Source organism: Meleagris gallopavo, chromosome 3 (genome assembly GCF_905368555.1).
Source record: "Meleagris gallopavo chromosome 3, MGAL_WU_HG_1.1, whole genome shotgun sequence".
In the NCBI taxonomy this organism is placed as follows: domain Eukaryota; kingdom Metazoa; phylum Chordata; class Aves; order Galliformes; family Phasianidae; genus Meleagris; species Meleagris gallopavo.
In genome coordinates this window covers 738166-763813 of record NC_139406.1, presented here as the reverse complement: position 1 = coordinate 763813, position 25648 = coordinate 738166, and the positions used below count along the sequence as shown (strand labels likewise).

Genomic DNA, 25648 nt, shown 5'->3' with positions numbered 1-25648 from the left:
ATGGAGAGATAAGATGAAAAAAAAAAATGCTAAAAGGATAGTGCAAAAATTTATGTTGCTTTGGATCATAATCAGAGATACTATTTATCGTTATTTTACTATCTAGAAATAAAAAGTCATCATTCTATATAACTGTAAAAAAATTTCAAAGAATCCCTCTCTGCTGTTGATCTTAAGGCTCTTCAGCTCAAATAACGAACCAGAATTTGACATCACTGGCACAAAAAAAGGCAATTACATCTTCAATATATTCATGATAGTGGGATTCTGTTTGGGTTCTGGAAAAAAAATCCCTATAGTACATTTAAAAAGCAAAATGTTCATCATCTACTGAAACACTGAATTCTGATACATTTCTTATCCTGTTTGTTATTGGATTCAGTATGATTCAAAGCCAACACAATCATTGGAGACCTTTCTCCAGTCTTTGGTGCATTTGGAATCAGTCTCAGAATACCAAAACTAGACTCAGTGGAATTGCACTGCATTATTTGCTGGCAATTTGGTAACAGTGATACACGACAGTGGCATTATAAGCAACACTGCAAGCAGTTTTCAAGAGAACACTAAGATTCCCACCAAATTCTTGATGAGACACAGTGCAGCTCTACGTGGGATGAAAATTAACTCCTGTCACAAGAGTAGTCCTCCACAGCCACTGTCTGATTTGTACTCCCAGAAGTGCAGAAGCGCACACGGGAATGTGTTTTCTCAGCCTGTCTCAATCACTTCACCCAAGTATTTTAGAGTCTAGGAGGCAAAACCCATAAAATCAGCATGTTTATTCACGCAGACAAGACTTTATTTCTTAAAGGAAGGAGGAGTCACCTATCTTCATATATAACATACTCATATTTCTACGTATATTCACGCATTTTTCTATTTTTTGTACGTAGTTTTTCTGTAATTCTCTATATATTGATGGGTGTGCAAGTGGGCAGAAAACACAGGGCTGTCAGGAAACAGTTGCAGCATTAAGGCTTGTACGGCTGCTAGACGGAGGGCTCGGGCGTTCCGCGGGAGCGGGCGGTGATCACGCAGCTCCCGTGCCGAATCCCCGACGTGCTCGGTTTCCCAAGCCAGTGGCGCGCAGGCGCCTCTCAATCCCCGGCGAGATGCTCTCGGACGTGAGAAGGGAATCGCCCTGCCTTTCTCTATCTCCTGCTTTTTTTCCGGCCTTGCTGCCCTCTTTTTCCACCGTTTAGCTCAGTCTCCTGGCTGGATTTCATTTTTATCTCCTTGGGCTTTTTTTTTTTTTTTTTTTTTTTTTTTTTTTTTTTTTTTTTATGTTGTCTACCCCTGGGAATCCGTTTACCACCCGCTCTCTTTAGGTCCTGCTCCTCCACACAGCTGTATTTAAAGGGAGACCCGCGTGTCTATTATCCACCGCTCCCCTTCCCTCTGCTTCCACGTACCCTCTGCCCCCACCCGTCACTCTGCTCGATTTCAAACCTTCGGATGGTATTTTGGTGTGATTAGGAGATTAACATCCCTGGAACACCAGGAGAGGAGGAGGAGGAGGGGGGAAAGGAGAGAGAGACGGCACGAGTGTAGCTGTCCTCCCGCCGCCCCAGCCATCCTCGGCTCCTCGGTGGCAGTGGAGGGGGCGTTTTCAGGCGCCGTTGGCTGAGGACGGCGGCTGCGAGCTGCGCCCGGTGCCCGCATCCGCGGAGCAGCGCCGGCGAGAGCTGGCGGAGGACCTGCGGCCGCGGCTCCTGCTCGCAGCCCCCCTCTCTTTTATGAGCAGCGAGGCGGAGGAGCGGCAGCGGAGGACAACAGGAGGAGCATTTCTTCCCCGGGGTTTATGAATGGCAATGATATGGAGGAAATACCGTTTCATAAAGTCAAGACCAAGAGGAAGAAGTGCTTCCACTGCTGCTGCTCTCCGCCTGCTGCCGCGGTGGCGGGAGCGGGAGCCAGGCTGGGAGAACCTCCTCCTCTGCTGCTGCTGGATGCCATTGCCTGTGAAGATGAGTTCGACTGCAAGGAGCTGGAAGCTCTTTTCCAGAGCTACAACCTGAAGCTGGAGCAGAAGTCTACCCTCAAAGCGCTGGCCGTTCTCATCGTGCTCACCGCCAGCCTGGCCCTTGTGGAGCTGCTGTCTGGACCCAACCTGACCATTTCCAAAGGCTCGCACCCGGTGCACTGCATCATTTTCCTTTCTCTCTTCATCGTCACTAACGTCAAATACCTGCAGGTCACCCAGCTGCAGCAGATCGTCAAGCTCACCTTGCTCTTTAGCTTCACCTTCTCCTTCCTCTGCTGCCCCTTCTCGCTAGGCGCCTACGGCATGGAACCCCTCAGCGCCCCGGAGCAGGGCATGTGGCAGCTCATGCTGGTCACCTTCGTCTCCTATTCACTGCTGCCCGTCCGGACCCTGCTGGCTATCGTTTTCGGGCTCGTGGTGTCCGTCTCCCATCTCATCGTCACCGCCACCTCCGTCAGCGCCAAGCGGCAGCGGCTCTGGAGGACGGTGAGAAAAAGCCGGGCTGGGCCGGAAACTGCAGCAGGGCAGTACGGCGCAGTGCGTGCCCGGCAGGTAGCCGGGAAGGCGCCGAGCAGCGCGGTGCTTTCGGGGGCGGCGGGGGGTGCGCTCCTCCGCGGGGCGGCCAGCCGGGGGCTGCGCTGGAGAGTGCCCGAGATGTCGCTGGCGGGGAAGGGGGCGGCGAGCCCCGATGCTTCAGGCGCTGCCTGTAGCTGCCGAAAGTTTCCGGGAGACAGGGTGGATATGGGGATTCCTGGAGGGTAGGACTCTCGTCTTGGTCGCTCGGAAGAAAATGAGGGTTGGGGAAGGGCAGCGTTTGCAGGCTGGGGCGTGTTCACGGACACCTTATGCACGGTCAGTGCAGTGCAAATCCAGTGCATATCAACCTACTTGAGTCAATACAAACTTGGAATAGAAAATAAGCTGCGTGTGTCAGTAATGCTTTCTTTTTTGGGGGGGGGGGGGTGTTCGTATCCCCTCTGTATAAGCCTTCATGTCCATAGGTCATCTCAGGAGGTCTATGCAGAATCAATTCAAAATACGTGGGAAAGCCAAAGGAGGAAACCCACCTCATTGTTCTTCCAGTAAGCCAGGCATTCCCATTTTAGTTTCTCCATGGCAGCTGTTGCCCCCTTTCTACAGCCATTCCCTGGTATGTCAGTGAACTTCCTAGCAGTTCCTTTCCATCTCTGAATTAATCCAGAAAAAAACAACTCATTCTGCAGCAAGGATTTTCGGAAATGTGCTGCTACACTCTGTTCTCCCTCCCCCGTGTAGCTATTTATAGCCCTGCAGGGCTTTCTCCAGCTCCAGTGGCCTGATGGGCTGCACTGGCAGTGGGAGGAGAATGAAAGGATGCACGTATAGGAAATGCTGGGCCAGGGAGTCAGGATTTGCAGCTTAAGGCCGTATTATATGGTGACTGGGAAAGAGAAATTGAGAATTTTCCTTCCCTCTTTGGTATCGCATTGTTTTGTTTGCCTTCGGGAGAAATACATGGATTCCGGGATGTAGATTAGTGTTAAATATCAAATTAATGGACAATTTAAGTACATAGTACATTACTTCTGCTAAACTCTGGCATTATTCTCTGTGGACTGATAGGCTGTGTTGTGATGCTAGGACACACACAATGCAGGCATAAACATTGCAATAACATTGCAAATTCATGTACCTTTGTGCCCAGAAGTGTAAATTCTCCTTCCTCCATACATGCATATGTGCCCTATAGTGGCATATGTGCACATACTGGAGATACACCCCAACACTGAGATACATAGGATTATTTATGGCTTCACGCTGCTGAGCTGCTGGACAAAATAAATTCTATATTTTAAAGGGGAAGAAGGAGATAAGCTGAGCTTTATGATTTACCCAGATAATCTGATGGTCTATTTTTAAATGCGTGATTTAGAGTTTCCATGAGAGGGAGAGCTGATGAAGCGCAGCTTCCTTAAAAGCATACAAAAGGATACTAAAAACACTAGAATCTATCTCTTTAGGTAGGATTGGAGATCAATCTTTTTACTAGAGTGCTAATTAGTCTTTGTGGGAACCCGGGCTATCCATGCTGCCTTGAAGCAGAAACAGATTTTCCTTGATGCTCGATGCGGCTGTTCTAGATGAACGATGTAAAGAAACTGACAATAATATCTGCTCTGTAACTTAGCTAACCAAGGGCTTGAAAATGAACAATTTTAGAGGAAATCTGTCTTTCTTTTTTCAGTTTAAACTCAGTTATTCAACAGACAATAGACTGGCTTTGAAATGCACAAAAGTATTCAACTAGCTACTGATGTAACCCATGTACGTTTCTTCTTCATCATCCTCTCCTCCCAACTGAAGCAATTTCTGTAATTTGTGCAGAAGTATGGGCAGTACATTTTCCTGGTAACAGGAGGCAGAAACCAGCTCCAAGTCAAGTGAAATAACTGGTCTGTAAACTTCTATCACACAGAATTGCATATTCTTTTGTTGAATATTTGCAAGCAAAATGTCTTCTGATTTGAAGACTAACCCTGTGTGTAGAAGGACACTTCTCTTATATAAAAGTTGTTTTAAATTTTCCAAAGAACAATTTCAAACACTGGAACATTTAGCAGTGATGTAGAAGCCACATCATCTGAATTTTATTTGCCAAGAGCGACAGTAGCTCAAGGTTTTTTGCTAAAGGCTGGAATGGGTGCTTTCTCTCAGTCTGGATTTGCTTTCTATCACTGGATTTTATCATGACCATCCTTATGCTTAAAGCCACTGTATGCAGTTAGCCTGGAGACAGGGCAGTTGTATGCAGAGATGAAGCTGCACGAATGCCTGCACTCTTTCTCCCAGCCACATGCCTTCAAAACTCAAGTGCAGGGGTGAATTTCAGTGGTTAAATTAAAATCTATTGCATCCAGAAAAGCACAAGCACTACCACCAGGTACTGATACCAGTATCTTTTAAGATGTTTGGATAATTCATGCAGGGAATAAATTTTCTTATTATTTAATTTGAGCTTTAAAAGCATGCTGATCTAGAAACATCCATTGAAGTTTAACTTTCAAGTTTAATCAAAACCAGATTTTTTGTGGTGTTTCAAGTTTGATCCATAAAAAAAAAGGACTTGGGTTATGCTATATAAGGAAATTCTACATGCAGATCTTTGGATGTCAAAAGAAAGCCTCACTGGCTTCACCAGTGCTGAACCAGAACCTGAGTAGTTCCTGTGGCACCCTTAAAATTAATATTTATATAAATGTACAAACACTTCAGCATGTTAAAATCGATAGCTCAGCTCATTATGGGAGAAGTTTGTTATGAGGTCCATGTTGTAAAGCACATATGCTTCATGCATGTGTGAGTGGTCTGTGGAGATCAGGGTCTCCTTTCTCGTAGCGCTCTCTCCATCATTAGATATTTTGTTCTCTCAAAGTTGAGACACAGGAATGTGGAGAAGTAAGAAAAGAGAAGGAACATGAGTGCAGGGAGGTAAAGGGAGCTGGGGGAATAATGTGGCAGAACTTGAACTGCTTCTTTCCAGTCAGTGGCTGGTTTCTACCCAAATGGAAGATTCAAATATGCTAATCTGTGCTGATTTCCTAAGGGAAATACAATAGTGTTTAAAGAATATCAATCATTCATAAAGTATTGTACACAACCTTGACCAAATTTGAAGTAGGTTGACAGCAAAAGGTATGCTGACTTCAAAGCTGGTTTTGTATATTGTGTTTGGCATTGTGGTGAGGACTTGGGTACTGTATATAACTGGTAGCATGTTAGTTGGACTTCTACATTTGATTTGAAGTCATCAACAAGATGTTTATGTCTTATCTTTTCTTGGGCAAAAAAGTGAGAAAGTAGTCACTGGAGGCTAAAACTAGGGATGAAAGTTTAAGAACTTGGAATCTAGGTGTGGGTTGTTTTGTTGTTTTTGTTTGTTTATCTGTTTGTTTGTTTGTTTTTCCCAGCAGCTCACAGATGTGCATGAGGTACTTCAGAAAAGTGACAGAAAACAAAAACCCTGCCCCAAGGAGTTTAATCCATTTTTGTTGCGATGCATTAAGTGAATGTTAGATACATTGAGGGCAGATGGAGTATGGAAGCCAAAGACTGCTCACAGAAATTGCTCAGCTGTGGCGTGTCCGCAGTTTTGTGACTTATCATTAAATAACTGCTTTTTATCCCTCTTAGTAGTGTCATCTCTTCCTTAAAAAAAATATATATATATATATATGTATGCATATCTCCAGACCATTCAGAAGCAAATCATAAAATGACAGAATGCCATCACACATAACATAAATCTTCATGAAAGAGAAAAACTCTTACGAAAACTGAGGTTGCATCTTGACTAGCAAGGAGTAGAAGAAATAAAAGGGCAGAAATGATATTTTGTTTTCAGTGGTGTGGAGAATTCAAAGTTGTATTTTTTTTTTTTTTCTGGCTGCATTTAAAACTGCTTTGATGCTTTTATTTATCTATTTGTATGATTATTAATTTTATCAAGTAACAAAATCGTGGCTAGAATATGAAAAGTGTGAAACGAAGGAAATTGGTAAATTATTTTAAAATAATTTGTATTATAACAAAATTCAATTTGGCACCTTAATTCTTTGCAGGTTGGCATGACAATAATCTGGAATTTCTCTAGGAATTGTCACATCATGGAATAGTTGATCATTTCTATTAGTACTTAAAACATAGTTAATGAAGACATGGTTGACAGAACTCTATCTCCACACCTCTGTTTCTCACACACAAGGCTGAGTCTAGCAGTCTAATAAAAAGGGCTGCAATTCAAAGACAACTGAACTGCATCTCATTCTCTCCTCTCCTCCGTCTGTTCTTATCTTCTCTCTTCTTTATTGTTGTCTTCTCTGCTCTTTTCTGTTCTGTTCTTTTCTATCTTTATCTCTTCCATGAGTTCATGCCTTCTTAACTGTTGTCACAACAGGTCATTGCTGATGTGTGAACTGATACATGACTACGGAATAAAATTAGCTCTGATGTCACCTTTTGTAAAATGCAGTAACATTTCAGCTCTTAGGTACATTTTGCATTAATTTAGATTTAGAAGACTGAAAAAATGGGTAAATCAGATGATATGAAAAAACTTTGTGATACCTGCTAAAACAGTAGATCCTAGAACATCTTTCAGCATGGATGCTAAACCTTTGTAAATATTTTGCAAACAGAAATAATTGTTCAGGACAAACAGTTGTATTTCTTAAGTTTCAATGACCCCTTAAAAGCAATTCAAATATCATCATTTTAACCGTTTACACACGGGATCTAATTGTTTACAAGGTAGCAAAAGAAGGAAAAGACTTTTAAAAATGACTAGTAGAAAATACAATTTTTTTTTTTTAATTTTTAAAGATTTTTAATACAACTTTGGGCACCTTTAAATGCCCCAAACTTAAAAAATTGCCTCAGATTCTATAAAGTTGTTTTATATTAATATCCATTATGGTGGACTCAAGTGAGTGTAACACATGAACACATTATTTCTGGAGCTGCAAGTGTGTTACCAATTATAAAAGAGACTGTATTTTTGAGATGAGAAATCAGTGAGCTTCACACATTAGTGTGAAAATGTTGCGTGAGTAAGTCATTGCTTTCAGAATGGGCCAAAGCTTGTTTCTCTGCATATAGAATAGGTAGTTTTTATCATATGCTGTTACTCTGGCAGTACTTGGTTCTAAATACTTGAGTTAAAGGAAAGATGTTAAAAACAAAAGTGAAAGATAGCGAACTTAATATCCTGTAATAATCTGTGCACCTCAATACCAGTGAGTCCAACCATAGTCAAGAGCAGAAGCAGACTTACAATATATTTAAATTCACCTTGCAATATCTTTAATTTATTACATAGTTCTGTAGTTGCAGGTATTCAAATAAAAGTGTCTTGCAGCCTATTCTGCAAATGACAAAAAGCACCTTGCTGAGAATTACTGATGCAGTGCTTTAAAATGTGCTAGTAATATATCATTAAACCAGTCTCATTTTGTCATAGTGTCTCAAGAAAACAGTGATTACTTATGATGCTTGTATTTAAATCATTGTTTTCCCATTGCAGCTCAGAAACTATTAACAAAAGTCAAGCAAAGGATTGCTCAAGGACCTTGCACATTGAATTCTAGTCTGAAATTCAGCTTACCTTATTATTATTTACCACTGATGCTATGGAAATGACTACAAGTGTTAACTTAGGTTAACTTCTCAACTTACTGTCTCTTGTACCAAACAAATATCAGGCCTCTGTTAGACATGGAAAAGAAAAGGAAAAAAGACTAGAGAAGTAGAACCAAGATAACTTCCCAAACCTCATAGGTCAATCAGTGTAGATGACAAGTCTCCTGACTTCAGCTGCAGTTCTTCAGAACAGCGATTTTGTAAAGATGAGAGATTTAGACTTCACTTAAACATCACAAAGTCCCCAGGAAAAGTTTAAAATGCTTTCATTTGCTCAGGGCTGAGCCATACTGTCATTTTTTACTCTTTTCAAGTACTTTGAGGTGAGTCTTCCTTCTGGTCTCCATGACTTGGGGCAGGATAAAGGAATTAGGAGTTTAATGTTACAGTTAAATGGCAGGTGTTTATGAGCCACTTAAACTTTTTAAAAATGTGTTTGCTTCAGTAACTTTGTTATTAGCTGTGTAAAATGCAGATAAAAAGTAAGTCTTATTTATTCAAAGTAATGGCACGAATATGCATAATGAAGAATACGCTATTCACCTGTGTATTTTCCAGTTACAACTGGAATTGTTTCACTTCTTCATGGGCAAACTGAAACTACAAATATGTTTGTGAATAATTTTTCCATCAATTTCTAGAATAATCCATCTATAGTTTGTACATTTTAACAGCTATAATAAATATATATTCAAGGTATGATGCTGAGATACAGAAATGGATTTCTGCCATAAGCATAAGTGCATTGTATTTTAATTCTGAAGCTGACACGTAGCTAAGATAACGAAGCAAGGTTAAATCTGAAGTGAAGAAGATGGTCCTTATATACATTTTTCTAAAGAGTTTGTTGTAATTTCTGTTTGATATTTCTAAAGAAATCTTGGCAGCCCTTTTAGATTCAAGACATTTGTTTCCCTGTAGAGATTTTGGACTTACTTTGACTGCACATAAAAAGGACAGATGTAAGATGAGTGTACTCAGCCAGGTTGAGTGCGAGCTTGAGCAAGTCAGAGGTTAGTAAAACCATAAAAAAGAGGTGAAGCTGCTCTCTAACCCCATGATAAATATGATGGTAATTCCCAGAAGCTTCTTTACACAATTCTCAGTTAGAGGAATCTTGCCATGCACATTGCTGCCTTTTACCTCTATCTTTGTGTTTGGCAGCACATGCTTGAAGCAACAAATCAAAATGATCAAAGCATATATACAAAGTTTATCTGAGGAATTTAGGTAGCTTTGTTTTATAAAATATTATGCAAAAATTCGTTTTCCTTTGTCTTGTCTGCTGTCATTTGTGAAACTTCCACTGTGCTATTTTAGTATTACATTTGAATATCGCAGATGCTAACCTAGAGTATGCAGTTGCCTACACAAAAGTAGAAAAGATTTATTCTGAACATTTTTGAAAGAAGTAAGCTGCCTGGTTTCTGTATTTTTTTTTCTCCTCCCCTCACTTGGTTTTCCCTTCCAAAGAAAATGACTGAGAAGCCTCTTAATTTCTGCATTCTGTCTATTTTCTATCTTTCTATTTTTCTGTGTTCTTGCACAGACTTCTCAGATTTTGCCTCCATTCATCCCTGAGCATCTCCAAAACTGGAGGGATGACCCTTTTTGATATACTTTCTGGATTATCTGCAAACTCCTGCTTGTACAAGATCCTCAAAAGAGGAACTCCTTTCGGTGCATCTTTTATTCCGTACACTTTTCAGGAGTGAAAATTGATGTGGAAGTAAGAAAAAATCGAAGGATATTTCCTCGAGTGTTCTGCTTCATCCTGAAATAAGCACTTCACTCAGTCACTTCAATTGTGAGTTTGCTTGAGTATAAATGTCAAGATTCCTCTTTAGACCATTTTTTTCAGTACCTGAGTGTAGAAAAGCAGTAGGAAATAGATTGGCTCTTTCTGCACAGTGTTTTGCACAATTAAATTTGTGAAATTCTGATAGTGGCCAAGGATTTGGGATGTTTGTCAGTGCTGAAAGGATTCTTCTGAAAAATAAAGCACTCCCTGCAGCTAAATGTTATGAGCATTTTGTCAGTTAAGTGTTTCATCTAAACTCAAGTATTTTCTTAATTTTAGCTTAATAAAGCTAAATAAATAAATAAATAAGCTATTTTATGCTTTTTCTAAGGTGATCTCTTTTACTCTGTGATTATCCTTATGGAGGTTTTTGAGTGAAGCCTCAGGGTCATTACTGAACGTAGTAAATAGAGTGACAACACTTCAACTGCTAGTGTTCCCTTTATTTCTTCTTCTGTTTAGTTAGAAGTTCTTTGTGTAACCTGATGAATAAATGTAACATCATAAGTGTATAGCTCTTGACTTTCTGTGCACAGTTTTACAGTTTTTGTTGCTGTTTTCTTGTTGAAAGCTATCATCAGCTAGAAGGGAAACAAAACGAAAAACACACACACACACAATTTCAGACTGCTTAACCTTCTTGAAGTTAAAGGTGTTGGTTTTTTAGGGAGTGGGGAAGAGTAAATGCTGACAGTTCTCATCTTCTGAAGCTTTGATGCAAATCTTAAAAGCTTCTGGGACAAAACAAATTGTGGCCCTTTACAAATGTGGTTTCCAGGGCAACCGAAGGGCCTGCTGTTTCTGTGCTCTCAAGCAGAAGCATTTGTCTGTCAGTTGGAAGATTATTTTACATTTAAGCACATTCATTTTAAAATCATGTCTCCTCGTGAAAAAAATACCTCGATCACACTAATTTACGTCAGGATTATTGGAAAGTATAGCAATAAAATGTATTTTACACTGTGCTTTTAAGTGAGGTTTGGGTAAATATGATTAGTGTGATACAAGAAAGCTGGAGGATTTCCTTGGATGTTGTGACAGAATCCTGCATCCAAAAGGGGCTGACATGCAGCCCTCTCTCAATGCTTCTTCTCTGTTGCAAGATCAGTTAATTCCTTGGTGAGGCTTTATTGCTGTTTGCTTATGAAAAGGATGATTTTTGTTTGTTTGTTTGTTTGTTTGTTTGTTGACAGAATATATTTGGTAGCTGTACTATGACAAAGTTTATACTTTTCTATGACACCAACATGTGTACCTTCCATATGGAAAACATAATTCTCTTCATGATCTTGGTTCAGAAACTCTGCATGCACTCATGTACCATTTAAACAACATTCTCTTTGAATAGTTTTATTATTTTCAGTGACCAGCACCATTTTTTGAGACTTTGGCTTTAAATCAAATTATTTGATCTGCATTGTAATGATATAGTTCACAATCTGATCACAGCATTACAGACTTCTTTTTTTGCATACTGACTTGGCTAGATTTAAATGAATTGTCGTTAGATCCAAATAAAAGATGCAGAAAATGATTTGAATATATTTTTAACTGTGCCTAAGGTAATATATTTTCAGCATGTGCCATGTGATTGGTCTTGGTAAGATTTAGAGAACAGGTACTGTGGTATTACTATGTTTTTCCTGTGCAATTTAAAAGGGACTTTTTGGCATAGCAGTCTTGGAAAATGAATCAGATCTTGTCCTCAAGATGTATTTGCATAGTTCTTCCCGATTTCTTCATCAGAAGCATTCATGCATATCTGAGTACTATACAAAACAGTGACCTAGATTACAAGCTTGTATGTGTATTCAATTTAGTACATTTTGAAGAGTTTCACTAATTTTGAGTAACAATGCAACTTCTTTTTTTCTTCCTAGACATTTCTGCATTCTATCTGTATCCAGTGAAGTTAGTTCACACAAGGTTATAGACTCGATTATTCAGTTGTTTGGTTTTTTTTGTGTTCATGCTTCCATCCATCCATTCTTCTTTCTCACTTCCCTTGATTCTCTCCCCAAGACTTTATTTTTCTCTCCTTCTAAGAAGCTAGGGAAAATAAAATAAACAGTATGGAGTTTTTTCTTCATTTATTTTCTTTCTTCAGGTACAACTGATGATTTCACTCTGTTCACAAAGGCTTCTCAGATAGTACCACACTGGAAAATCTGTAAAGAACTGTTCAGGGTGGAACCTTTGACCTGTAGGAACATGTTCTATGTTTGAATTCACTGGGGATTTTAGTTAGAAATGTCTAAGGAAAGGTAAGGTCAGATTTTAGAATTTGCTCTTCTACCTTTTTGTTTTGTTTTGTTTTGTTCTGTTTCATTAAAGTAAATTTCTAAGGCCTTAAGTTTTTAGCTTAGTGCAGAGAATCAATAACCTACTAAGATCTCATTGTCAGACCGGTCAGGAAGTGAAAGGACATTTAGGTAAAGATGTGTGAAGGTATCCTCTACTCACTGTTACCTTAACTCATTCTTCCCTTTAGAAATAATTTAATACACGGTGATTTTATATTGTTTATTGGATACTATATTATAAATATATTCAGTCAGACTGGAACTGTGAAGCACAGGTCCTCACAGGTATACATGTTTCAAAGCTCACAGGTTGGACTTAGAGGTAAGGCATTACACATATACATAAGTTGCTCTGAAATTAATACCTCCTATTTATTTTCATGGAAAATGCAGATTAAAAAGAGCACAATAACACTATTTGATAGAGCAAGTTCTCAGCTACAAAATACTATTTTTCAATGTAGTCGTCACCATTACCTATGGGTTTTCACTAGTGATGAAGAACAGCCTGCATTCTGTGCCTTTAAAAACCCATATGGCTGTCTGGAATGTGGCTTGTCTTACATGTTGCCATTACAGAATCATAGAATCACAGAATTGTAGGGGATGGAAGGGACCTCCAGAGATCATCGAGTCCAACCCCCTGCCGAAGCAGGTTCCCTACACCAGGTCGCACAGGTAGGCGTCCAGGCGAGACTTGAATATCTCCAGAGAAGGAGACTCCACAACCTCCCTGGGCAGCCTGTTCCAGTGCTCCGTCACCTCACCTGAAGAAGTTCTTACGCACATTCGTGCAAAACTTCCTATGCTGCAGTTTCTGGCCGTTTCCCCTTGTCCTGTCTCCACACACTACTGAAAAGAGTCTGGCCTCACCACTCTGCCCCCCACACCTCAGTTATTTATAGACCTGGATCAGGTCCCCTCTCGGTCTTCTTTCTCAAGGCTGAACAGACCCAGTTCACTTAGCCTTTCTTCATAGGGGAGATGCTCCAGGCCCTTCACCATCTTTGTGGCCCTCCGCTGGACTCTTTCCAAGAGATCCCTGTCTTTTTTGTACTGGGGAGCCCAGAACTGGACACAGATCTCCAGATGAGGCCTTACCAGGGAAGAGTAGAGGGGAAGGGGGAGGATCACGTCCCTCGACCTGCTGGCCACGCTCTTTTTAATGCACTGCTGGCTCATGGCCAACCTGTCGTCCACCAGAACACCCAGGTCCCTCTCTGCAGAACTCCTCTCCAGCAGCTCATCCCCCAATCCATACTGGTGCATGCAATTACTCCTCCCTAGATGCAAGATTCTACACTTGCTTTTGTTGAACCTCATCCGGTTTCTTACTGCCCAGCTCTCCAGCCTGTCCAGGTCTCGCTGAATGGCAGCACAGCCTTCAGGCGTGTCAGCCAATCCTCCCAACTTCGTATCATCAGCAAACTTGCTGAGGGTGGCCACTATCCCCTCATCAAGGTCATTGATGAAGATATTGAACAAGACCGGACCCCTGGGGGACACCGCTGGTTACAGGTCTCCAGCCAGACTCTGCACCGCCAATGACGACCCTCTGTGCTCTGCCAGTCAGCCAGTTCTGAACCCACCTCACTGTCCACTCATCTATCCCACACTTCCTCAGATTTGTTATAAGGATGTCGTGGGAGACAGTATCAAACGCCTTGCTGAAATCAAGGTACACTACATCCACTGCTCTTCCCCATCCACTGTTATCACTGCTAAAATGTACCAACCACCACCTCATTGTGTTTATATCACTGTTTGGTCTCCTTAAACATTCAACAAGCATCCATGAATGTCAGTGGGATCAATTGTAATTTTGCATGGAGTATTTCAGTTACAGACCTTTGCTTCACATGCATTACCATGTCAGACACCATTTTGTCACAGTATTCTGCACAACCAGGCTTTTATTAGATGTTACTCTGAAAACCTTGGATACTGATGGAAGGCCTGGTTCATAGAGAAGTAGGTTCTAAGAATAGGCAGAAAATCATGTGGGTTTTTTTGTTTTGTTTTGTTTTGTTTTGTTTTTTCTAGTACAGCTCAGAATCATAGACTTAGTAAGATTGCAAAAGACCTCTAAGATACTCTAGTCCAATTGTCAGCCCATCACCACCATGCCCACTATACCATATCTGTAAGTGTCACATCTACCTTTTTGAAAACCTCAAGGGATGGCATCTATACCATTTCCCTTGGCAGCCTGTTCCAATAACTCACCATATTTTCTGAGAAGAAATTTTTCTTGTTATCCAATCTGAACTTCCCTTGGCACAGCTTAAAGCCATTATCTCTTGTCCTATCAGTAGTTACCTGGGAAAAGAGGCTAGCTGCTGCATCCCTACAATCTCCTTGTCAGGTACTTGTAGGGAGCCATAAGGTCTCCCCAGCCCCTCCTTAACTCCAGATTAAACAATCCCATTTCCCTCAGTCACTCCTCATAAGACTTGTGCTTTAAACCCTTCATCAGCTTCTTTACCCCTTTTTGGACATGTTCCGGGGCCTCAATGTCTTTGTTGTAGTGAGGGGATTAAAACTGAACATAGATCTTGAGGTGCAACCTCTCCAGTGTCAGAGAGACTTCCATGGCCCTGCTGGCTGCACTTTTTCTGATACAAATGAGGATGTCGTTGGCCTCGTTGTCCATCTAGACATGCTTCTGGCTCATGTTCAGATGGCTGTTGACTAGCATCCCACATTTTCCTTTCCACAACTTTCTGGCCCCTCTGCCCCAAGCTTGTAGCATTGCATGGAGGTGTTGTGATCAAAGTGGAGGACTTGGCACTTCATGTTTTTAGAGGTCATAAGCTTGCCTCAATCCATCAATCCAGCCTACACAAATCTCACTGTGGGAACTTCCTACTCTCAGGCAGATCAACACATCCTCCTAAGTCAGTGTCATCTGCAAATTTACTGGGTGGTGCACTCGTCTAGATCATCAATAAAGATATTAAACAGGACTGGCCCCAATATCGACCCCTAAGGAGCACCACTTGTAACCAGCCACCAGCTGGATTTAACTCCATTCACCCATCTATCAAGTGGCATTGGCATTGTCAGACCTCAGATCTGAAGCATACGGAGCCTACAGGCTCTGAATTACAAATACATGTAGATTGAAAATGTTCAGAGTGCTCCTATTGCCTTGGAGGTTTACTGAGCACAGCAAAGTGAAAGAGAGAGAGCTGAGAAAACAGCTTCTTTTCCTCTGCGTTTGGTTCCTAGGGAGACCTGACCATCCCTGTTCCTTGACAGAGATATTTGGGCTTCCAGCTTGGATCTGAGGTGGATAATCCTTGGTGGCTTATGCCACAGGGACTGTTATATAATAATTCTCCAGTTGTGCCTTATGAACTTGCTTGAACACCTTTGATGATTGCATACAAATCCGTTCTGGAAGTGTCTTAGATGTATAATTCAGACTGAAACATCTGAATGCAACTCTCTATGATCTCAGCATAGCTAATCCTCTGAAGCTAGCTGCTCATTCCTACAATGCCGAACACAGCAATGCAGAAAGAACTTTGAGAGCTAGACCTTTTGTATCACGTAGAAAAGTTGTGGAAGCTTCACAGTACTTAGTTCCTGCTGCATGGCCATTTGAGTCATGCTGCTGTACTAACGAGCATCTTCAAAGAGACCCCAGGTTGGTGATTCCTTATGTATGCAAATGTACACTGTATACTGTAGATCCAGACAGTGTGATATTGGCTTCTGTTAATTATTAGACTGCAGCAAGATGTTATGTTTCAAAGGTCAGTACAAGAACCACTGATACCAAGCAGACAATCAAAAGTGCATACTAAAATTGTACCAGAGTAGTCGTGCAACTGTTTGCTCAGGCATAGCAGTAGAAGCTTACTGGTAGATACCTAATTAAGTATGGTAGCCTATCCAAACACAAGAGGTTTATGTATATATTCAGCAATTAAGAATTGAACTTTATTTCCTGATCCAGAGTGTGTTTACCACCATATCTCTAGTGTCTTTTAGAAACAAAAAATCTACACTGTACTTTTTTACACTTTATTAATTCTGTGACTGATTGTAAGTATTTATTGGATAAATTTATAATCACTGAGTTAGTACAGAATTGATACTGAAAATATTTAAAAAAATAGATTTTTATTGTGGCCATATGTTCAGTAGCAAGAGAAATACAGCTTGATACGCTGAGCTCTTCTGCAGAGGAGAAAGATACAATCAGATGGAAGCACACAGATAAGTGCTATCTCTGTTACCAGGAGAGATCTCATGGCTCAGCTATCATGTGGTTGTAACTGCAGAGCATATGTTTTTGTTCTTAATCACACTGACAAGAACAACCAATAAACATCAGGGCTAGGGATTTCCAAAGCATTATCAATCGCTGAAGATAGAGCATATGAGAAGCACATAATTTTCTGACCTGCATTTATTTGCCTTTTTCCCCCATACATGTTCTCTGCTTTCTCATAGTCTATAAGGACCTTTCACACCCTGCTTAGTCGCCTTCTTTCCTGTTAGTCAGTACTGAGATATAACGTCTCATTTACTTCTGTTCTTCCGTCCCCTTCAAAAGGAAAAGAGAAATCCTGGAAATATCATACTATTTATTCTCTTTACATGATTTTCTTGGTTAATATACTATACTTGTTTCCCTAACCTGTATTTGCGTTATCTGAGTAGATAATAATCACTGAGCAACTGTCTTGCTCATTTCTTCTATACTGATTCATCCAGTGAGATTGAAGTTTGGACTGGCTCTTAGACACCGTTATAATTTTGCATAACTACTAGTAAGAAATGACTGTTATTCTTGTCCATAATCATCATAGTTACCACTCACGAAGATGTGAAGCTATTATATAGAATCTAAAGGAGGGCTAACGAAAATGCTGAATGGCCAAGAGGGCAAGAGTTGTGAGGAGCAGCTGAGGAGCAGCTGAGGTCACAGTGTTTGTGCAGCCTACAGAAGAGGACTCTGAGGGGAGGCTTTGTGGTAGTCCACAGCTTCCTCACCGAGGGGAATGAAGAGGCAGGTGCTCATTTCTTTTCTATGGTGTCTGCAACAGGTCCTGAGGGAATGGCACGGAGCTGAGTCACAGGAGAGTCAGGTTGGGTACTGGGAAAAAGTTATTCACCACAGAACCAGAGTGCAATTGGGCCCTGGAACAGACTCCCCAGGAAAATAGTCACAGTATGAAGCTTGCTAGAGTTCAAGAAGATCTCAGACATAGGGTTTGAATTTTGGGTCTTCAACTCAATAATCTCTGTGGTTTTCTTCCAACTCAGGATATGCTATTATTCATTTTCTGTCCATTCAGTCCAGTGACTATAATGGTGCTACCCTTGGAGTTTGTCCACACTATTGCTTGTACCAGCGGGGTGCACTGGGCAGAGTGTGGATAAGGTGCCAGGTTTCTTGCCACAGTTGGGCACTTAGATGCATGTGAGATTGCTAAGCACTTAATTAAAAATCAAATAAAGCTTGTAAATGGCTATTTTGTATGGCATGACAACACAGTGCTAGAATCTCTGGCTTTCTTGGAAAGCTGTCAAAGTATCACAGTGAAAGTGGGCAATAGGGCATGGCAATAGGGCACGCCAGCACGAAAATCTGGTTTGAGTTCTAATTATAAATAATCAAAGACTGTTACAACCAAATTTTACACTTCATATGTATTGTATTTTGCAGTGAGAATACTTTTTCAGTCATTCTAACTTGAAATTAGGAACACATGTGTGTGTATATATGAGTACAGATAAAACACTCGTATATACTTGTGTTTTTTTGGAATGGAAAATTTTGAAAGTAAGTTTAAATTTAAAGCAGGTTAAGATAGTCCATTTATCTGATAAGTGAAGCAAGCTGGAACATAGGAGGTTCCACATAAATATGAGAAAAAACTTATTTGCAGTGAGGGTAGCAGAACACTGGAAGAGGCAGCCCAGAGAGGGTGTGGGATCTCTTTTTCTGGAGACATTCAAAACCCATCTGCATGCGTTCTTTTGTGATTTAATATAGATGTTCCTACTCCAGCAGAGCAGAGGGGTTGGACTAGACGATCTTTTGAGGTCCTTCCTAATCCCTCACATTCTGTGATTCTGTGAAATACAGTCACTGACCTACATTCTTGGAGGTTTTTTTTTTTTTTTTTTAATTGAAATGCTGTTCTAACTTAAAAAGAATCATTAGTGGAATGTATCTGGCAGGCTAATTTGAATTTTAGATAACTCAGAATTATTAATTATCACGTTATGCCCAGACAGAATTCTAATTTCTGTAGAAAAGTATCTGGGTCTTTGCAGCATGAAAGGAGATAGCAGAAGACAACTATGTAATGTGGGCTGAAAGGGATTCGCTCTCCTATGGGTTTCCTACCGTGCTATTTTGAAGCTCCTGACAGGTTAATAGGGTTAGCCTTATTTCTGTCAGATCTACATTTAGTCGTGGTGCTTTGCCATGTTGTATCTCACTATGGAGTTTCCTGATTCTTCCTGTGTATTGGTATACATATTTCTGCAATGAAAACATCATGTTGGCTATACAAAATGCTGCGAAACCAAATCTGTTTGTTTGTTTCCAGAGCTAACACCTCATACCTCTTCATTGCAGATCTGTGTGCAGTAGCACAGAGAATGATGTGCATAGCTGTCTGGTGCGCATCAGCCTCTTTTTGTATCATAAGGTCAGCCAAGTTGCAAGCACATTGACACCCCACAGGAGTATGTAGTCCCAGTAGGGGTGAACTACTTCCTCAGGCCCACAAATTGCAGTTTGGTAGCTGAAACCAAAATGTGGCAGGAAAGGAGAATCACAGAGCATGACACCCTCAGCCATGAGAAATGTCTGCAGTGCACAGTGTTGGAACAATTCTTCTTAGAGTGAGTCTTGTATGCTAAGGGTGGTGCATCTCCATTGGACACTGCAGTGTGGCAGTGAAGACCTGGGTTTGATCCTTGAAACAGGTAAAACTGCTTTGGAGTGCAGCTGAACTCATTAGCACTGAGCATTTAGCTGCTTCTCCTCTCCACCAAATTCTTCAGAGGAAAAGAAAAGAAAAAGATAAAGATGAGTGGAAGAAAAAGAGGAATACAAAACTTCTTGGTATTATCACCACTGCTGGATTTAGTTTGGATGTTCCTTTCCCATACTGTATTGCTCTGTGAATAGAGCCTCTTTTAGGTAACAAAAACAGAAATAAACCTATGTTTTTCCACAAGCTATTCTTTCAACTTGATTACTACACAGAGCATGGCACGCCTCCATTCCTAGTGATAGCTTATTGTGAGAAACAGGCTGTTTGACCCAATTTGTCCAAGAGACAATTTGATTTGCTTTTTCACACCCAGCAGAAATGCTGAGCAGGAACAGTGATGCAGTGCAAACCAGAGGGGATGACATATTGTTTGAGCTGCTGGATCCATTAAGTTGTTTTTCTCATCACGTGCTGTGATGCTTGTATCTCTCTTGGACAAAATCATAGCATGTGTAGTTGCTTGAATGCCACATTTGGTCTGTTTTGCACTAGTTTTATCTAATATATCCAAGCCTGAGTCTGTCTCACAGCATAAATTTATTTCTCACCATGTTTTCCAGAGTGCCACTGCAGGATCAAAATTTCCAGAACAAAGCACTGTTTCTCAAAGAAAGATTGCAGTGTGGTAAAAATTTGTCTGCTTAGTTGTTTTATACAAAAGTATTTGTGCAATAGTTGAAATAAATACCGATGAATCAGAGGTTAGATTTGTATTCCTCGTATAGGATGCTTTCAAGATACACAGTAATCTCCAGTAATTCCTGGAAACATTGATTTTACTCTTTTATCTTTTTGGAAGATTTATTCCATCTGAGAAAATGTAGATTTAGCTGTTTTACTTTTTAACTCTTCGTGTTGTGTCTGTAACCAGTGGACATCTCTTTGCTAGGTAGTACAGTTAGTGGGTTAGTTCCTTCTGATCAGTTCGTTTTGTTCTAGAAGAGGGAAGTCGTCTTGCTTTGCATCTTAGCTGGCTGCTACCAATATCATTTCCACTATGAATGCTGGATGGCTGATTTTTGGTTCTTGGTTCTTGGTTACCCAACTTTGCAAATGAAGATTAGCTAACTGCCAGTAGTTGTTTTTCTCTTCCGTCTGGCTTTCAGTATTCAGACCACTAAAGCAGGTTTTCTCCCCATTGTTCTCTGCCTATGTGCATGTTTGTAGCTGTGTCTTTTGCGTTTTAATTGCAGCTTTGTGACACAGATTTGAAGGTAGTCTCTGTAACTTTAAAATACTTGTGTCTACATTTTATGCATCTTCAATGTTTTGTCCTGGAAAAATAATCATAAATTTTACAGTTTATAGTTTGACCCACTTTTATCAATATGGAACTTCATGCATATATAATTCATAAAAATGGTTTGAAATATTTAGAGAATTTCTGTGCAAAAATAATATATTACTCTTTAGTTTTTTTCTGCCGTAGACTCAATCATATTGTCCCTTGTAATATATTACTGTAAAAAAATTCCCTTTGCTTTCATCTAGAGGGGAAAAAAAATCCTGAAAACCTAACATCTTTTCTCTGAATTTTCTTCCTTGGAACACCTACAACTTTAACAGAAATGTTGTTAAGCTTTTCTCCCTTGTTCTCTGATTCTGTGCAGTTTCTGAGAGCATTCTGCTGCAGGCCTTGGAACTTTCAGGATGCACCTCTGCTTGCGTAAATACTTGTCAGCTGATACAAACTATTCTTTCTCTTTCTAATGAACTACTTTGCTGTGTATTTAGGACCTCTCAGAAGAGCTTGTAGCAACTACTAAGAGCAACTGGAAACCAAATGTTTCCAGTGCAGTGGATCTCAAACTTTCCACATCTGCAGACAGTGGGCAGATGCTGCATTTGGTCCAAACTTTGCCTCAGTTTGGAAGTTGGAGGTATTTCTCTCACATTTCTTTTTATGTAGGCATAATGGATGAGGGCTGTGTGGTTTGGGGACCAGATTTCTGAGACTGCTGTATAGATCAGAATGCAGATATTATTAATTTTAAGCAGAACCTGAGTTATTTTCCTGAACTGGATAGTCTCACCAGAGCTGAGACGTAGCAAAGAATATTAGGGTTGGGTCTTTTTTTTTTTTTTTTTGTGTGTTGTTTTTTTTTTTTTGTTGTTATTCTTTGCTGTTTTGTACTTGTAGTGTTAAATAACCTTGATATTTGAAGCCCCTTTCCATACTCTTTTGCCATTGTAACTTAAATGCTGTATGCACTTTCAAAATCAGCATCTTCATAATTGTTACTGGCCTTCCACTGGGAATTACTACGGCCAATGTTTTATGTTTTATTACAAATATTTTTGACATCTTCATTTATTATATTTAGTTAGACGGAACAAATTTCAATGCAGTAGTTTATTTCATGTTGGTTCCTGTTGAAAAAATGTGATTTCAAGAGGTGAAAGAAAAATAAAATTTGTAAAGAATTCCCAGAGCCAGTTCAGTGGGTAACTATTCTTGCTCATTCATTGGCACAACATCAAAAGGGAAAGTAGTACCACAGAATTCTCTGCTTCAGCTGGCTCAGGTGCCTTGGCACACCTCACCTCCTGCTCCCCATTCACATGTGTGTAGTAGTACTAACACAGACTCAGTGTAGTGCTTACAAATCCATGCAAGTGATCAATCAGTGTGACCACAACGGTATTGCACCTAAAAAGAGAATCTTCTTTTAAGAGGCAATTTAAGTCTCTCATGTGGAGAAACTGCACTGTTACAGTTTAAAATCTCTTTCACGGACAATTCAGTCCTAGTCAGAAGACACGGTGTATTTCTTATAAAAATGTTTTATCCTTCTGAAATTAAGTAGTACTGTAGGTTTTCTCTTTTTCATTTTTTCTTTTTCTTTTTTTTTCTCTTTCTCTCTATTTTTTATTTTTATTTTTAATTTGTTCTTTCTTGTACTTTGAACCAGGTGCTAGAAAAGAGCTTAGAAACATAGTAAGGAGTGAGCCTTTTCCTTGTGCTTCCTTGGTGAGATGCTTCAGGGAGCAGTCATTTATGAGATCTAAAAATCTGCCTTAGTTTCTTGCCTCAGCGTAATTATTCCCGTGTCTGCATGTGAATAACTGGATATTCTGCAAGGACATCATCTCTGAGCTCCGAGGTGAACAGTCCTCCCTCAGTCATCCCTTTCGGGCTGTGATAGCACATGTACAGCTACAATGGACAAAAACAAGTGATTTTCCCATGCAAGTATCAAATTGTAATCCATGGAGATTCTTCTATGTTTTAAGACAGCTAACTTATTCAACTGCTTGTGCTGCATGCTTCTTTTAATGCATAGCATCCCTCATGTGGTGTTGTCTTTTATTTCTTCCCCATGTACTTTGCACCTGGAAAATGTAGTGTTCCACAGATTATTTTCTTTTTAGTGTACTTCTAAGATGAGAGTTCTAAGTCAGTATTCAGTTTTAGCTCATTCCATTTTCCTCTTCATATATTTGCATTTAAATACATACTCATTTGGTCCATCTGCCTACTTTCTGTCCTTGGCTTACATAGGATCTGATTGGATCGAGCTGCTCCTCGTTGTTTTTCCTTGCAGCTGTTCTTAGTTTAAATACTATTTCCTTACATCATCAGAAAAATGATGTGTACTCTTGAACTGCACGGTCTTCTTCCACCTTGTCAAAACCTATCTATCTATTAGTTTTGTTTTGACCCTTTTTTTATTTATATAAAGTTCTTTCTGCTTGCACAAGCTCATCCTGTTTCAGAAGTCTCTGCAGTTGCTACTAATTCAGTGTCTTAAGAATCCGCATTAAATTCATTCTATCAGATGAACTTTCAAGTACCCCCACGACACAGAGTTTGAAGCCATGCTTTTTAAAGTTAGTATTTCAGATGACTTCATAGAGGGAATTGGTATCAGAGCAAAGCTATTTATTTCTGAAGGAATAATAACTATCCCTAACAAATCTGTTTGTGTAGGTTGGGATTTCTTAAAAAGGGATTGTGAATAGATGGTGTGGATAGTTTGTCAGTGGATTTGGGGGACTAACCCAAGAGATATTTATTGCCTCAGAACCTGGACAAGAAATTTTTTAAAAAATATTTGATGCAGAAGACTTTCTTTATTGCTGTATTCATATCAGAAACTTTTTTTTTTAAGTGTGTTATTAACTAAAAATAGCAGTAAAGCAAAATTGATAAGAATAACCAAATATGTGCAGTTTTTTAGAGTCACAAAAATGAATATAACAAAAATTTTGGTGTTGCAAGAATGTATTTTTCATATCTATTTCTATTCTTAAGCCTACAGAGAGGGAAGGAAAAGAGAAAAATTTAGAGATTGTAATGTAATGTGAATTTATATTTTAATACCTTCACTTCTGGTCTGGGCATATTAAATCCTAACTATCTGCTAAATTTAAATTAATATTACAAATTCTCATTTTTAAATGACCTTTTACAGATGTGTGGCTTCCAAGATTGTTTTTAGTGTCATCCCATAAAGACTGATTTACTTTTTTATAGATCATTTAGGAGATGTTAGAAAATATTTAAATGACTGACAAATTATCAAATGAATTGGTGTTTAAAACTTCAATCATTCAGTAAGTAGGAAAGTTTTCCCTGGAGAAACAAGGACTTTCCAAACTTCCGTGTATATTTTAGCTTCCTCATAAACATACGGTCCGATCACATACAATATTTGCTTTAATTACAAGCCCATTTTAATTTTTTTTTTCCAAATACATTTACATTTAGCAAATTCAGTATGTTTCTGCAATATAGCTTCTAGCTCTTTTCATACCTGTACAGTCTTTATGATACAAGTCCTGTGAGATAGAAGAGATAGTGGATCATTTCAAAAAAGTAATCTCTATTTCTTGCTGTACTAAAAAGAAAGACAAAATATACAAATAAAAGCCCCTCTTGTCTCAATTCTGATAAGGTTGTGCCAGTGCAGAGCAGGACAATCCTCTCCCTAGGTGGGAGAGCTGGGATGCTCTCCCTGATGTACCCCAGGACACAGTTGGTCTTTTTGACATCCAGAGCATACTGTAGACTCAACTATTCAACTTGCTTTCAGCCAGAACGCCCAGATCCCTTTCTGCAAGGTTGTTCTCCAGCCTTTCATCCCTGTCTGTATACATCTTCGGGGTTGCCATGTCCCCACTGCAGAATCCAGCACCAGCTCTTGTTAAACTTCCTGCAGTTAGTCATAGTTCACCTCCCTAGTTTGTCAAGATCTTTTGGCAAAACCTCTCTACCTCCAAAGAAGTCAACAACTCCTTTCAATTTAGTGTTGTTCACAAACTTATTTTAGTGTACTTTCACTGGTGAAAGTCACTGATGAAAATAGAAAGAGGAATGGGCTGTAAAATGGTTAATGACTGGACACCAGCCTACTGTGATCCCATTTACTACATCAGGTTGACCTGACGCATCAGTCAACTTTTCCAGTGTAGCCAACTTTCCCCAAAATGCTAATAATATTGGCATCAGTTCCTTAGCGGTACCTCTTTCCAAGCTGACAGATAATGAACTTGCAAAGCCTACGCCTGAAGAAAGCAAAAATAAAGGACTGTTGGAGAGTACACATCCCATTTTACATGTAGCATTTCTTAGTTTCTTCTAGTAAAATATATATATATATACATATATATATGGTTAGCAAACTGTTAAAAATATGTTTGCATGCAGTTCAATAAGTAATATGACAAAACATGACCTTACAATATTTGCAATTGATTCTTCTTTTTTAAACATCTTGATTTGGTGCTCCAAACATTGTCTTTCCTTTCTCATTTGTTATGAAGTAGAATGAAAAATAAATAATATATTTTGTTTTCCTCTGTTATTTTCAGAATTCTCAATAATTCAGTTAAACCATCCTAGAGAATGAAATTCTGTTGTTTGTTATCTCTTCTCATACAAAAAATGAAATACCACATTTTCCTAAAGATTGCATCCTTAATTTGGTGGACAGCCTTAAGTCAACCATAACTAACATTCAGAGCAGAGAATAGAGCCGTCAGACTATTTGTGGTATGGAGGACTGTCACTGTTTAAATGAAAGTTTAGAAGAGTTCTGAGTATTATGGTAGAAAAGGATAAAAAAATATAAAAGGAAACCAACACATAGAAAGACACCTCTCATTCATACAGTCTTAGTTTCAGCTGAGACAGAATTGGTTTTCTTCAGACTGTCTGGTATAATGCTATGTTTTGGCTTTAGGAGAAGAACAATGTTGATAACCAACCAGTTTGAATGGTTGCTAAGCAGTGTTGTACAGAACCAAGGCAATTCCAGTTTTCTCAGCTTCCACTAAGAGGTTGGGGTGGTGCAAGGTGTTGGGAGCAGACAAAATCAGGACTGACTTAGAGCGATCAAAGGGACATTCCGTA

General features: G+C 39.7%; 1 protein-coding gene across 3 annotated transcripts in view; it reads left to right on the top strand.

The window, feature by feature from the left end:
* The first annotated feature begins 202 nt into the window (after positions 1–202).
* Positions 203–25648, top strand: part of ADCY1 (adenylate cyclase 1) — a 146067-nt gene continuing 120621 nt past the window's right edge. Inside the window, exon 1 of one of the 3 annotated variants that reach the window (XM_085220008.1) lies at positions 203–2473. In XM_085220008.1, coding sequence (XP_085076134.1) covers positions 1805–2473 — 669 coding nt within the window. In that variant the 5' untranslated portion in view covers positions 203–1804. The remainder of the gene's footprint in view (positions 2474–25648) is intronic. The other 2 variants (XM_085220009.1, XM_085220010.1) reach the window with 2 other exon arrangements.